Below are 15,030 nucleotides of genomic sequence, written 5' to 3'. Positions count from 1 at the left end.
ACAGAGCAGGAGCAGGGGAGGGGCAGAGAGGGAGACACAGAATTGGAAGCAGGCTCCAGGCTCTGAGCCATGAGCACAGAGCCTGACATGGGGCTCGAACCCACAAACCGTGAGATCATGACCTGAGCTGAAGTTGGTGGTTTAACCGACTGAACCACCCAGGGGCCCCATCACAGCTTTTTACTAAAAAGGCTTTTATCCCCCAGGTTAAAAACTGTTACAGGGGTGTCTGGCTGGCTCAGTCGGGGGAGTGTACAGCTTTTGATCTCAGGGTTGTGAGTTCGAGCCCCATGTTAGGTGTAGAGATTACTTAAAAATGAAATCTTTAAAAAAATGTTACAGGTATATTTGATGAGGGGAGGGTATCAGAAGATAAAAGGACAGAACTTAGGGTTTAGGCCTATATAGGAGGCATTTTTGTTGTCGCTAACACTCTGACGATGAAAATGCCTACGATTATGCTTTCCAAAGAAGACAGCACAGAAAATTAAATTATTTGAATTAAAATTAAAAATTTAATACTCACTAAAGAGGGCCAGCAACTGTGTCCAACACAGCTGCTCATCTTGGCTATAACTATGCTGCTCTGTTTCATTGCTAAAGTCACGAAGGTGATGAAGTTGAAACAGGTTGATGACAGTGACGTGAACTAACTGCTGAGAGTTGAAAGCTTTTTGGAACAGCAGCCTCTGTAAAGTAAGACAGAAATACCGCAGATTATCGAGAATAGGAGCCACCTTCAACACAAGAACTAAACTGGCAGTCTGCATTTAGAACCAGATGGGTAACAGAGTCACAGATGAGTCAATGACTTCATTCACTCATTCATTCATTCATTTAAATTCAGTTAGTTAACATACAGTGTAGTTACTGGTTTCAGGAGTAGAACCTAGTGATTGATTCATTACTTACATATAACACCCAGTGCTCATATCCCAGCAAATGCCCTCCTTAATGCCCACCACCCATTTAGCCCATCCCCCCACCCACCTCCCCTCCAGCAACCCTCAGTTTGTTCTCTGTATTTGTCTCTTATGGTGTGCCTCCCTGTTTTTATCTTATTTTTCCTTCTATTCCTCTAGGTTCATCTGTTGTGTTTCTTACATTCCACATAGGAGTGAAATCATGTGATATTTGTCTTTCTCTAATTTATTTCGCCTAGCGTAATATACTCTAGTTCCATCCATGTTGTTGCAAACAGCAAGATTTCACTCTTTTTGATCAATGAGTAATATTCCATTGTGTGCGTGTGTACACACACACACACACACACACACATCTTCTTTATCCATTCATCAGTCAATGGACATTTGGGTTCTTTCCATAATTTGGCTATTATTGATAACTCTGCTGTAAATATTGGGTGCATGTGCCCCTTTGAATCAGCTCTTAATTGTAGGATTTTAATCAAGTCCGATGTGGTCTGATCTCTCTCATGCTGACTCTTTGCCTTGAAAGGAATTCTTGAAAGGAATGAGCCCCAACACCACAGAGTTCTTTCAGCTGTTTTTCACGATACTTTTTTTTTTTTTCCCCGAGAAACCGTGTATTTTTTAATATGATGCAAAAAAAAGTTTTGGGCATCAGTCAGTAAAAGTATACATCTTAGTCCATTAGAAGTGGTTTTATATGAGATGCACATATAGTAAAATATTAAATTAGAATCAATGACTAGAAAGTAGATGTACCCAGTAAAAAAGAAAAATTTCAAACCAGAAGACTAAACAATGTTTTTGAACTTTTGGTACACAAAGTATGACTTCCAAAATTTGTCATAAAATTTACTCTTTCAAAGGCTTGACACATTTAAAGACACTTATTTATAAATGAGGTACAGAGCAACAATATTGGAACACAGGGTAAATGATATACTAAAACAATTAATAATGTGGTACAGGCCCTTCTACAAATTATAACACTGACATGTTTCCCTATTAGAAAAGTACATGTATGATCTTCATCATCAAATTCCTTTACCTTAGTAACTAGTGTTTATAGCAACCTGCTAAACCAGGTTATTACAAGAAGAATTCACGACATGCTCTCAGCCAGTGGCCTCACCCTTCTACCTTAATATCTGCAGTAATTTTAGATTACTCCCATAGAAAATATTTTTCAAACACAAGTTCCTAACAAAGCTGACAGCTACAAGGGATGATATCCTGGCTTCACCCTACACTTTAGCTACAGCCAACCTCCCTCCCTCTCACTTGTCACTAGCCTTATAGTGGGAAACAGACAATCTTACTTACGATTCTACAAGCAGTGACAAGAGATCCTACCATCTCAGAAATTTAGAACTGCCTTTGTCCAGCAACTTCTGAGTTTTTATTCTATTTACATAAAGAACCTGAAACATCCAGAGTAAGTTTTAGGATCCTATTAGCAAGATCTCTCCCATTATCACGGCAGGAAAATACCATTCAATTCCACTTCAGCTACTCTCTCAGCTTCCTTGCCACCTACCATGCCAGTATATACATGGAGAATGCTCATTCCTTTTTCAAAGGCATCAAGCATTTTTCCTTTCTTTAAAATGTCCCCAAATCCTATCTCTTCTTCTGAATTCTCCCATAAAACTTCTCCTTCAGTCTCTATATCTAACCTTTTAGATAAACTGACCATTTATATAAACATATAATATTGGCAAAAGAATGAGAATATTAATTTGTATTTTTCAAAAAGCATTTTTTCTTATGAGTAAAACAGAACAACGTTTCTATTAATCCACTGGCATTTTATTTTAGGCAGCAATGTCCTATAGAAGACAATCACAGCCCTTTAAAGGATTTTCTAGTGTATGCACAGAAGAATTAATGCATGTGAGTCCATCCTAAGTACCAGCAAATGAGAATGTAAAATTTCACAAAGGCACAGACTGTGTCTTGCTCTCCCCTCCACCTCTAAAAGCCTAGAGAAGTATATAGTTCACAGTAGGTACTCAGTAAGTACTTGGTGAAGGAATAATTCACATCTTTAGAAGTAAAAGTGTAATTATGTAGTTATATTTTCATAAAATTTAGATTGTATTGTAGGAAGCAGAGGGCCTCACCAGGAACAAAATCAGATTGGAACGGACACACTGTTACTCAAAGGCACCTTCAACAGCAGTTGTGGAGTTTACTGAACTCAGTACCATGAAAAAAACAGCATGTATTTAACATATATAAAAAGGCTTACATCTCATTTCCTAAATGACAGGCCTTAAATCTTTTAATACACCTCAATTTGGTAAACATTTCTGCTTAGTAGCTAAAGATTACTAGTTAGATATGCTGAAGTTTACATGTAGATGACACTAATTATCTACATATGCTTTAGAAACACTTTTGAATATTTACTCAACTGTGCTAGAATTTCACTCCAACAATGTTCTTCTGGTATTTCAGTAATGAGTAAAGTTAAAAATAGATCTGCCTCATACTATGTTTAACTTTAGAGTGTTGGAATGATACTTCAAAGCATCTTTTAGGAATTGTCCACATAACCCCCCAAACTTTATATATGGAAATATATATTTCAATATTAATGTTTGAACTTGAATCAAATGCAAAACTGACTAGACTCTAGACCAGAGTAACTTCCATATAGAGAGGACCTAATTAAGGTAGGTTCCCCCCAATCCCTATTTCACAGAAACAGAGCCAGGAGCAATCTCAACAGGTCGTTGGATCCAATCCCCTGCTAGTTTACAGAACTGTACCTAAACCATCCAAGGAAGACAACTGTCAACCTGACTTTTAAGCTCTCAAAAGAGAGAATCCTTAGCAACCCCCTATAGATATCTTTTTAGGATTAATGATTTTAGTTCTGACCTCAGAAAAGACAAAGAAAGTGATTTTAAAATAATCCTTCATATATATCTGACCACTTATAATGAAACTATTCAGACTTGTTTGTTCTGTACAGGCAGAATAGCTTAGTTAGGGCATAAAAATTAGTTGTTCCTTGCTTGTACTTGATTCTGTAAATCATGGGCTAAAAGTTGAAATAGGCCCCTAAAAGCAGCAGAAAGCAGCAGGAGACTCTAAAAGATTATTCAAAAACAAACTATTTCTATTATAGTTATTTAGTACAATCTCTTGTACATAAAAAGTGTTAACTGCAAAATGATTATCTGTAAAACTACTTCACATTGACTACACTTGGCTAATTTATGTCTCTTAACTAAGTTTTACAATCTCTGGAACATGTTACTTTTATACTACTTACAAAACTGTAAGGCAGTTATAGACAACATCCCAAGTGCTTAGATACCCAGAAGCAACCAAGAAATATAAAGTGTTCTTTAAGACGGTCTTGTTCACTGTTGATCCTAGTGACTAAAACAGTGACTGACATTAACAGGCAGTCAAATATTTGTTGAATACATGAATTAAAGACAGAATTAATACTGCTAATTCAATATTCTAATAAAAGATCATTTTCATATATATAAATATAACAAAGGTTAATTTATTTCCTTACACAAATTAATAAAAGAATGAAATTCTCCTTCCTTTCCTTCAAACTACCACAAATCCTGATGGATCAAAGCACAATGAGAATAATGAGCCCGGGTTGCAAAATGGAAATATTATAAAGTAGGTACCAGAATTATATCTAAGAATAGAAAAACCATCAAAAGTAGTACTTTCAAAACTGAGAAAGAAAGGTGCTTGATCTGAGAAGAAGGAGGAGTTGGTTTTTTCTCCCCACTTTGGTAACTTTTTGCCAAACAGTAGCTACTTAGTGAAAACACCACTGCTATATTTCTTTATAGATGGTATCTCTGTTTAAATTGAGGGGATGCTGTATGCAAAAACTCCATATGCTTCAAATTTACTTTTAACCAAGAGTTCACAGCTAAGTAATGACATAAAAACTAGGAGTCAACTTCACCAATATCTTATGCTTCCTGATTTAGACAAGACAAAAAAATTCTCTATTTTTGAAATCTAACCTTAAACTGTTCTTCCAATTTCTCTCGAAGTGGGCTCAACTTTTCCAAGCTCTTACTCAGGTACACATGACCGTGGAATTTAATAAAGGCCTTGATGAAGTCAGAAACACTCCATTTGGTTTTCACCTCATCCCGGCTGAAATGGAAGAAAAATTTCCATGAATCTTAAGCAGCAAAATGGCTAACACCTCTTAAAAGAGGTTTCAGTCTGCAAAAACACATTATTTGAGCACCTGATACACAAGGAGAAGATTCTGCATGTAACTTTTTATCTGCAACACACTCAGAGGAGTTGTGAGAATTCAGCAGCCTGTACTCCTCTACTGGGAACAAATCAGAGGCTGACTGCTTGAAATTCAGCAATGACTACATGCAAAACTATTAAAACATTATCTACATGTTGAGAAATTAGGCAAATGGAAGAGAAGCACAGGTAACTATCAGTTCTTGTACGCTATCAGGTTGATAGGTGAAGACTACCAGGTTACACAAAGTCCTCTTGGAAAAGTCAGCCCTACCTTTCCAGTGCTTTAGAAAGTGCTTTTTGTAGATTAGTGGAGGCAGCTGGGAACGGGAACTTCACAGCGATGCTTCTGCAGTAGTAGAAAATTGTGGTCAGATGGTCTCCTTTGGAAGAAGCTAAGATAGCCAACTGATTGTAAGGCTGACCTAGAGGAGAAAGTTAAGATGCTAAAGTAACCCAAGATGCACAGTCTTGCTATCAGAATACAGGTGATCAGTTTTCAAACCTTTAAATTAATAATGGGGAGTATTTTATAAAGTAAATCTCATGAGTAACTCATTACAAATGGGCATAATTCAAAACAGCACACTCCCACAACAGAACATAGCATGTACAGGTTAAAAAGCACGTCATTGGGGTAGAGAGCACTAGAAGCATAGGTAAGACTTCACGTGGGCCTAGGAGACTCCATCACAACTACCACATCTGCCACCGTTGTGGGAAAGCAGCCAGAGACAAAATGAACAGTGTGCCCAACTGCCACCCCTGCTCGAAAGGAGCTCCTTTCAGAATCTAAAAGTATTTCAATTTGGCTTAACAAGAATGATGTATTTCACCAAACAAGAATCACTGCTAATGTTGATTCTGAGGCCATCAAAAGACATAAGCACTATCTCTTAGATAAATAAAAATTTTTCTAGTAAGGAAATGGTGGTATTAAGAGATAATTAAGGAAGCCAGAGTTATTGAAACAATTTTAGATCACATTAGGGGATATTCTTTTTATACTGGTTTACTGACAACAACAGTTTTATTTAAAAAATTCACTTCTGCTTATACAGAATATACAATGAAAAAATATGACCAAAACTCCAAGTCAATCAATACCAAATCTCCAAAACTCCAAAATCTTTTGCTTTCAAAAACTTGAAGATGAGCCTTATTTTCCATACTGCTATAGAGAATCAAGTATCCTAGTCAACCACGACTTGCTGTGAGAGGCCCACTCACCATTAGAGGGGACAAGCTGAGCTGCATGCCTATAGTAGGACTCTGCCTGGCTGGTCTGGTTTCTGTATCGAGCTGAGAAGAGGAAATAGAAACTTTAGTTTAAAAACAAACAATGAATAAAAAAACTAGTAGGGTACTATTTCAAAACAACTACAGATTTCAATTCTAAAGATAATAAACACATTAAAATTAATTTAAGATAATTAAAGACAGAAAATACTTTAAAACAAATTAACTATAGGATTATGTGTGAAGTGTCCATCTGGCCTTCCCTATTTGGGACATTCAGCATGGAACCAATTGTAAAGCTTACCTAGCCCCCATTTTCAGGTCCTCCAGTGTCATGCATCACCAGCTCCCCCTATGGACTATGCTGGTGACCTGGAGCCGGCCCACCAAGAAGGGGTGAGTTATATGGCACTTAAAAACAAAACAAAACAAAAAACACTATACAATATGATCTGAAAATTATGTATTTCTTCAATATCTTATAAAGTGACTTTGAAAAATGTCTCATACCTACTGCGATATTAAGTATGTGTGTGCATAGGATACACTGAAAGCAAAAACAACCTAAATGCGCTATTCACTGAGTCTCCATGCAGAACTTGGTGCTTACTTTGACATGACCCCACATGGAGTCAATGATTTATATGACATCTAGATATCTAAAATCTTCGAACTCAAAGGAATGTTCTCCATTCCTTGTTATTTGAGGACAGTTGAAACATAATCCTATAGTTAATTTATTTTACAACCCTTTTAGGTCACCTTAAAGGGACGAACAAGAATAAGTTACATAACACTCTCAGACAAACTACATTAAATAGAAAAACAAATTTAACTGCAAAAAGGAAACAATTAAAAATGAGGTTTTAATATACTGACGATAGGAAGGAAAGAAGACAATCTACCTTCAGAAGGAGTAACTTATAAACCCTGCAATTCCAAGAGTACAGACTTTTAATTTAAAAGACATTATGGCACCACTTTGAAAACTTTAGCTTTGATTACATTTTTGCTATTCATTTGCCTACATCTGCATGAAGTCCAAATAAAATTTACATCTTCATATGAAAGTTACTACCTTGAAAATCCTTTGCCAATCCCAAAATACTGAGAAAATGTAAATTCTTTAATATACAATTTATAATTTCCTCTTATGGCAAACGAAATTGTGTGTACATACTCAGTTTGAGGGAAAAGAACTTCTTTCTATGACTACTCCAAAGAAAAGGATGAATATATTAGCAATTCCTTCACACCAAAGACTCACCAATGTCTCCAAGGTGGACGAGGCAGTGCTGGCAGATATAGGAACAGGAGCTAGACTGTGGCTTCACTATGGCGCTGGTATGCGTCTGTTTATTGCTGATAATTCCCAATTGGGAAGACTTCACACGGCATGGTAAATCTACATTAAACACTGTACACAGTTCTTGTAATAACTAAAAGGAAAACATGAGCAAGATTTAGTGATAAGTCAGAACTGGTAAGTCAGCAGTGCTCTAACAGTAAAGTTTGTATACTTTAATATGTATACCTAATATCATATACTACTGAGACCGGAGCAAAGACTCTAAGAAAACAGGATAGGATAACAAGTAACATTTATTATAAATCATATCTTTTAAATTCTTAAGTATTAGAGCAATCTAAGATGTGCATCTAAAAGGAACAGAAACATTATTTAAAAAGACTTTTTTACCTGAATAGGGTATTCAGTCCCATTCAGCAAGCAACTCCAAGAAATTATCTATCTACTATTTCTCTTAGAAAGACACAAAAACCATTAAAGACTGAGTGGTTACAAATAGGACTTAAATGCAAGCCAACATATTTGTTCGATTTTAGGAGTTCCCTGAGATTTATTTTAAGTCCTATGTCAGTTCTTATCTTTGCATACACAACGGATCTGATACAGACCTGCAAGGGACTTTTGACATTTATGGAGACTACCCACTTCTTCCTCCTTTATCTCCTCTAGTCTTACTATTAGAGGTACCTACCTCCTCCTCGTCAGAACTAACTCCTCTGTCTGAGCATGCTTATTTCATTCTTGTCTGCCTCCTGCCTACCATCCCCTCACTCTTATATCTACTGTCAACTTCTCATGCTTCTTTGCTACGGCCTGCAAATATCAAGTGTCGCCCACAGAAAATATAATAATCCAAAACCAAAACACTCCCCTCCTTGATCCTAGATTCCTCCTCCAGTAACCTTTTAATGTCTCTTCCTCTTCTTAACCAAACTGCTTCAAAGGAATCCACATGTGTCCTATTTGCTTTCTCAATTCCTATTCACTTCTTAATCCATTATGATCTGCCTTCCACACAAACCCCTCTTCCCATCCTATCATCCACCACCACTCTACTGAAACTGTTGTCCATATGAGACCCAGTTATCTAATAAGCAAATACAATGGACACTTTTCAGTCATCATCCTATTGGACCTCTTTGCTGCATTTAAAACAGCTAACCTTAAGGCTGATCACTGAGCTTTGCTTTTTTGTTGTTGTTGTTGTCTTACCAATCATTCCTTTTCAGCCTCCTTTATTCAAAAGCATTTCTCCCCCCACCTTGTTCTCCAAGGGTTTCATTATTGGCCCCACACAGTTCTTTCCGTTCTATTCCATCCATTCAAATATTTACTTAAATATATTCATTCAAATATTTGGTTACTATATCAGACACCATGGTAAGCAACAGGGATAACAGAGATGAATAAGAAAATCTATGTTCTTAAAGAGCTCACAGTCAAATGAGCAAGACAGATAAATAACATGAGGGTGGGGAGGGGAAGGGGAAGGGAGCAAGGAAAACATGATAGCTAGCATAAGCCAAGAGAATAATCTATATCTGTAGCAAACTGCATTCCCTAGCTTACTCGATACATTTGTCTCACTTATCCTGGAGATAAACTAGCAGCAATATAGTATATATAGTGATGAAGCTCTATTTTTTCAGATGAGGATATGAAAGCAACAGAAATATCAAGTGATTTGACTAACGTTACAAAATTAGAAATACATTGATTCTATCACCACACTTTTTAACGTGCAGAATTCACAATATAAAATAAGACACCCTGAGGACCCAACTCATAATTTAAAATGTCCTACTTTTTTCTAAGATAAAAACCACTTCCATAACTGAATACAAATTCTGTGTACCCTTGTGTACCCTTTACTACTAAGCACAGGAATTATCTATTTCAGCTTTACTTATACCTGTACATTTGTAATGGGCAAGAATTTGCTGAGATAAAATTAGGTAAGCAAGTAAATGCTCAGAATGGCTAGAGTCAGCAAATAGAAAAGGCAAGAAATACAGGAAAGGAACAAAAAATGGGGGGAGAGGGAGACACCAAAAACAGACGAATGTAGAAGACAGCAAGAAGAAACATGGTGGATGGTAGAGAACGGAGTTTGGTAGGTACTGAAAGAACAGACTGGAACACAAGGCAAGGCTAAACATCTATCAAGAAGAAAAAAGAATGTTTGCACAAAAAAGTAAATCAAACGTGGCTGGAGCATCATATAGAATGTCTTGTAATAAAATTTTGCCTGAACCCAGGAGTTGTAGGTGAAGATATCAGAAAAGTTCCTGCTGATTCAAAGATTCTGGGTAAGAGAGCTCTGGTTGATTTAGATGCAGAAACAAGGTGGCACTAAAGAAGAAAAACAGATGTTTCATAAGTTGAACAAAACTATATTTGGCAATTATTCTGTGAAAACTCAGTATTACGTTATTCCACTGCTCCTTGGCTCTTCTATGCTAAAAATGGAGAACTAACTATGAAGGTATAGAACATCACCCCTCAAAAAAACTACAGAAACTTAATAATACTTTTTTTTGGCTCCCAGTTTCTTAGAGTAACAACTACTTGTTCAGTTCTTCGATGTTTTAAAAAAACCTACAGTAGAATGTTGTTACATCTTTACTTTGGGAATTCGGTTCTGGCTTGAATTTGGTACCATGCTTTAAATGGCTCACAAAATGACAGCTAAGAAGTAAAAACATCTTCACAGAAATATAAATGAGGATAATCATGTATTAATCTCTTCTCAATCCACTCCAATCAGATTTCTATTCCCACTTTACCGAAGTCACATTTCATTAAATCCAAGATACCATAAATTGTATGATGAACTATTATTTATTGTAACATTGAGAGAAAAAAATACTGCCAATTAAATAGTGCCTTATCATCTCTTGTGAACTTCTAATCAAGAGACGTTAAAATATGAAAAACATTTTTAAATTATTTTTTAAAGTTTATTTATTTATTTTGAGACAGAGTACGCACATGCACAGGAGGGGCAGACAGAGAAAAAAAATCCCAAGCTGACAGCACAGAGACATGGGGCTTGATTTCATGAATGGTGAGATCATGACCTGAGCTGAAATCAAGAGTTGGAAGATAACTGACTGAGCCACCCCAGGGGCCCCCAAAATATTTTAGAAATGAAGAAATACAGTATTTGTTAATGTCACCAGTGACTTCTATGCTGTCAAATCTAATCGGTCACTTTTCAATCATCTTATTTGACTTCTTAGCACCACTCAACAGGGATGACCACTCCTTCTTCTTACTGAAATGTTTTCTCCTGGCTTCCAAGTCACCGCTCTGATTTTCTACTACTGCAATGGTGGCTCCTCTTGTGCTGACCTGTTCTCACCTAGCTCTATGGTTTTAAATACCAAACACTAATGTCTGACTAAGGCAGGGTTCTTCATTGTAATCATAAAATTTACTCTGGCCCTGACCTTTTTACTGGGCTCCAAGCTTATTTATCCAATTACCTATTTGACATTTGCACTCAGATGTCAATTAGGCTATCTAATTTAACACGGACAGAGATGTTTTCTCTTCAGTATTCTCCATCTCGGTAAATGGTACAACTAGTCAACTAGCTGCTCAATCTGATAACTGAAGTCATCTTTGACTCCTCCCCTATCTTGATTCCACATATCCAGTCTAATCCATGATCAAGTCTATTGGTTAATCTTCAAAAATCCATCACTTTTTTTCTATTACCACAGTAGCATCCTAATTAGCTTCCATTCCTAACCCCCATACAACATTCTCCATACAACAGCCAGGATGATCTTTTTTTTTTTTTTTTATTACTTTTTTAAATGTTTATTTATTTTTGACAGAAAGAGAGAGAGCAAGAGCGAGAGAGAGCGAGCCTGAGCGGGGAAGGGGTAGACAGAGAGGGAGACACAGAATCTGAAGCAGGCTCCAGGCTCTGAGCTGTCAGCACAGAGCCCGAACAGGGCTCGAACTCACTAGCCGCAAGATCATGACCTAAGCTAGACTCAGACACTCAACCAACTGAGTCACCCAGGAGCCCCCTGCCAGGATAATCTTTTAAAAATGCGAACTTTATCATGTTACATCCCTGCCTCCTCTCCAACGGCTCGCAACTACACTTAAAGATTAAAATTCAAAACTCATCTTGGCCTAGAAGATTGTACGATGACGTGGATTTGGTCTACACCCTCAGTCTCATAGCTTAATCAGTACTATGTGTAATCAAGAAAGATGTATAAAACATTATTGTTAGCAACACCATTAACTGTTTCAATTATCAAACGAAGACAACATAAAAATGCAAGTAAAATATCCTATTAATGTTAATATATGAAAAAGTTTACTAACGCTCATTCTACAATTGTTTTAATTGTTCAACCACTGCCTAAGGAATGCTGGTGGAGAAAATCAATGCTTATTATAAAAACTGAAAAAATGTTTTTCAAAATTAGATTAGCCATATATTTTTCATTATAAAATAATTTGAATGATTTTATTTACCTGCCTATAAAATTTTGTTTACAATTACCATACTCCCTCAATAAAAATGATTCTTGTTTTCCTTCCTTGCAGATTTATCACGGTGCAATTAAAACTTTGGAAATGTGTTACATATATGCATCATAAAAAAGGTTAAAAATCATGTTTCTAGGTGATTAACCAATCTGTATAATAACTATAATAAAAATGTATTGTAGCATATGGACTCCTTCCCTCTCTTCCACCATGCCCAGCTGCTCGGGGTCCCTACTGCTCCCCCTACTTCAGCTGTGTTCATTCAAAATTCCACTTTCTACTACATAGGGAGAGAAAGGAATACAGATTTGAATCAGACTAGGGTTTTAAAACTAGATTATATTTCAAAAATCTAAAAGCAACCAGAATGTTATGAAATCTTTCTAAGAAGTTATGGTAGAAATCTGGAATTCAACAAAGCATAGTTGAAAGTAGTGATGGCGGGGTAGGGGATAACACTTTTGTTAATACTCTGAGCTGAGATTCCTCGATTAACATATCCAGTCAAACTGTAATTCAATAACACGATCTTTTCATCATCTTAAAAGATCTTCATAAACATCAACTTATAATAGTTTCATAAATTTGCATTTTACAGATATGTCATAATTTAATCATTATTATAAGATATTGGTGCTAATTTTCAAATATTGAGATTTGAATTATAATATCTATTTGTTCCTTTAAATATAAATATTATTGTCCTTACTAAATATCCACTGATCTGGGTGGCTTAGATGGTTAAGTGTCTGACTCTTGATTTTGGCCAAGGTCATGATCTCACAATTTTGAGTTCAAGCCCTGCGTTGAGCCTGCCTGGGATTTTCTCTCCCCCACCCTCTCAGCCCCTCCCCTGCTCACACTCCCTCCCTGACCTATGGACAAAACCAAAACAAAACAAAACAAACAAAAAAAGCCATATTCAAAAAAAAAAAAAAAAAAGAACCTGGTAACATTAGGAAACTCTGAATTAAATGAAAGAACAAAAGAAGAAACTTGAGAAAAAGATATCTGCCAAAAATAATGGAAAAAATTAGTATCTTTCAGTATAAATCAGACAAATCACCATGAAAACAATAGGATCCAAATGATGAGTAGGAAAAGTAAACAATGACTTATACAAAATACAAATACCTAATAAAATAGGAATGCAGTTCAATACTAATAACCCAAACATTAAATTTTAAAAGAAAAATTATTTTCCATCTAGTAAGTGTAAGTTACTCATTTAATCATGCATTCACTTTTACTGAAAACACTTAACACTGGCAAGCATGCATCAAGATAGATACTTTTGTAGGGGCGCCTGTGTGGCTCAGCCAGTTAAGTGTCCGACTTCAGCTCAGGTCATGATCTTGCAGCTTGTGAGTTCAAGCCCTGTGTTGGGCTTTGCGCGGACAGCGTGGAGCCTGGAGCCTGCTTCAGATTCTGTCTCTCCCTTTCTCTCTGCCCCTCCCCCACTTGCGCTCTGTCTCTCTCTCTCAAAAATAAATAAAAATTAAAAAAAAAAAAAAAAAAAAAGATGGACACTTACATACACTGCTGATGGAAATATAAAAACATAAATGATAATCTCCTGGGAAATAACAATGTATGTTAATAGTTTTATAACTTGATTATCCGATGATTTTATTCATCATCCAGTGAAGAATTGTCATCATCAAATAATCCAATATTAGAGAAAATGCTTATCAAACTGTATGACAATACAAGGGAAAACTTACATGTTTATAAAGTAGATATGATACTGGATATGTACAACTATGTACAAAATTATTAAAGCATCAGAAGAATATATATTAAAGTAGTAATTTATCCTGAACAGAATTAAATCTTTTTCTGTATAATTTCCAAATTTCTTAAAATTAGTATGCATTATTTTTATAATTAGAAAGCAAAAAGGAATATCTATTAATGTATCCATCTCTTCATTTAGACTAGATATTCCCTTAAAAAAAGGAAAAGACTATCTCTTTTCCCTTCATATCCTTAGTATCTGTAGTGTGCCTTAGAACAGTAAGCTTTTAAAAGCCAACTTGTGGAATGAATTAATCTTTAACATCTGCTTTAAGGACTAGTTAGTGGCACACTGCAATCCCTCTCTCCAGAAGTACCAACTTCTACTGCTAGAAGTTGGCATCCATTTAAAAATTAATTTTGAAAAGAAGAACCATACTTTAGTTCTTTCAATGATCAACTGTGAAGAATGTTTTAGTCTAAGTAAAACAAATAATCTCTGTAAGATGATGGCTAACTATGTGACAACTTCCAACACAGCCTTTCCTTTTCCTTCATTCCGAGACATGGTAAAACCAAAATGGAGCCAAAATACAGGTAGCAACGGTCAAGCAGCAAGCAAAGAGAGAATGGCCAAAGATTTCTTTTAGTCTAAGATCTTCAAAACTGTGTCTCGCCATTCTGAGAGTTTATACACATTTTATTAATTATGAATGCTACTACAAATGGATGAGATGAAGTTTTCTAAAATATTCTGTTTAAAGAAAATTCATTGTTCGGAAAGAAGATTTATGTATTGTTTAACCCGCCCGGTTTAGAAGTTTTATCAGCATGTAACCAAGCACAGGATAAGTCTCTGAGGATGATAAATCATTAAAATAATAAAGTAATCATTTTATTATTAAAATGGAGGAAAATTTACTTCATTTCTTAGGTAGCCTGACAGCATTTAAAGCTTCAGATAAATTCTACTAAACACATAATACTATGAAAATTCACTTGATATCACAAATTTTGACTATTTCTTACCTGGCACAACAC

At 35.9% G+C, this 15,030-nt stretch overlaps 1 protein-coding gene across 9 annotated transcripts in view; it reads right to left on the bottom strand.

The window, feature by feature from the left end:
* SMG7 (SMG7 nonsense mediated mRNA decay factor) overlaps window positions 1–15,030 on the bottom strand; it is an 89,789-nt gene that overhangs the window by 17,517 nt on the left and 57,242 nt on the right. For all 9 annotated transcript variants that reach the window (XM_019427337.2, XM_019427356.2, XM_019427310.2 and 6 more), the window contains 5 exons: window positions 7,693–7,864; window positions 6,417–6,488; window positions 5,461–5,611; window positions 4,943–5,078; window positions 527–689 (listed from right to left, as the gene is read on the bottom strand). In XM_019427337.2, coding sequence (XP_019282882.1) covers window positions 527–689; window positions 4,943–5,078; window positions 5,461–5,611; window positions 6,417–6,488; window positions 7,693–7,864 — 694 coding nt within the window. The remainder of the gene's footprint in view (window positions 1–526; window positions 690–4,942; window positions 5,079–5,460; window positions 5,612–6,416; window positions 6,489–7,692; window positions 7,865–15,030) is intronic.

Source organism: Panthera pardus, unplaced genomic scaffold, assembly GCF_024362965.1.
Source record: "Panthera pardus isolate Hobbes unplaced genomic scaffold, ASM2436296v1 HiC_scaffold_21, whole genome shotgun sequence".
NCBI lineage: Eukaryota > Metazoa > Chordata > Mammalia > Carnivora > Felidae > Panthera > Panthera pardus.
This window is presented reverse-complemented; position numbering and strand designations above follow the sequence as displayed.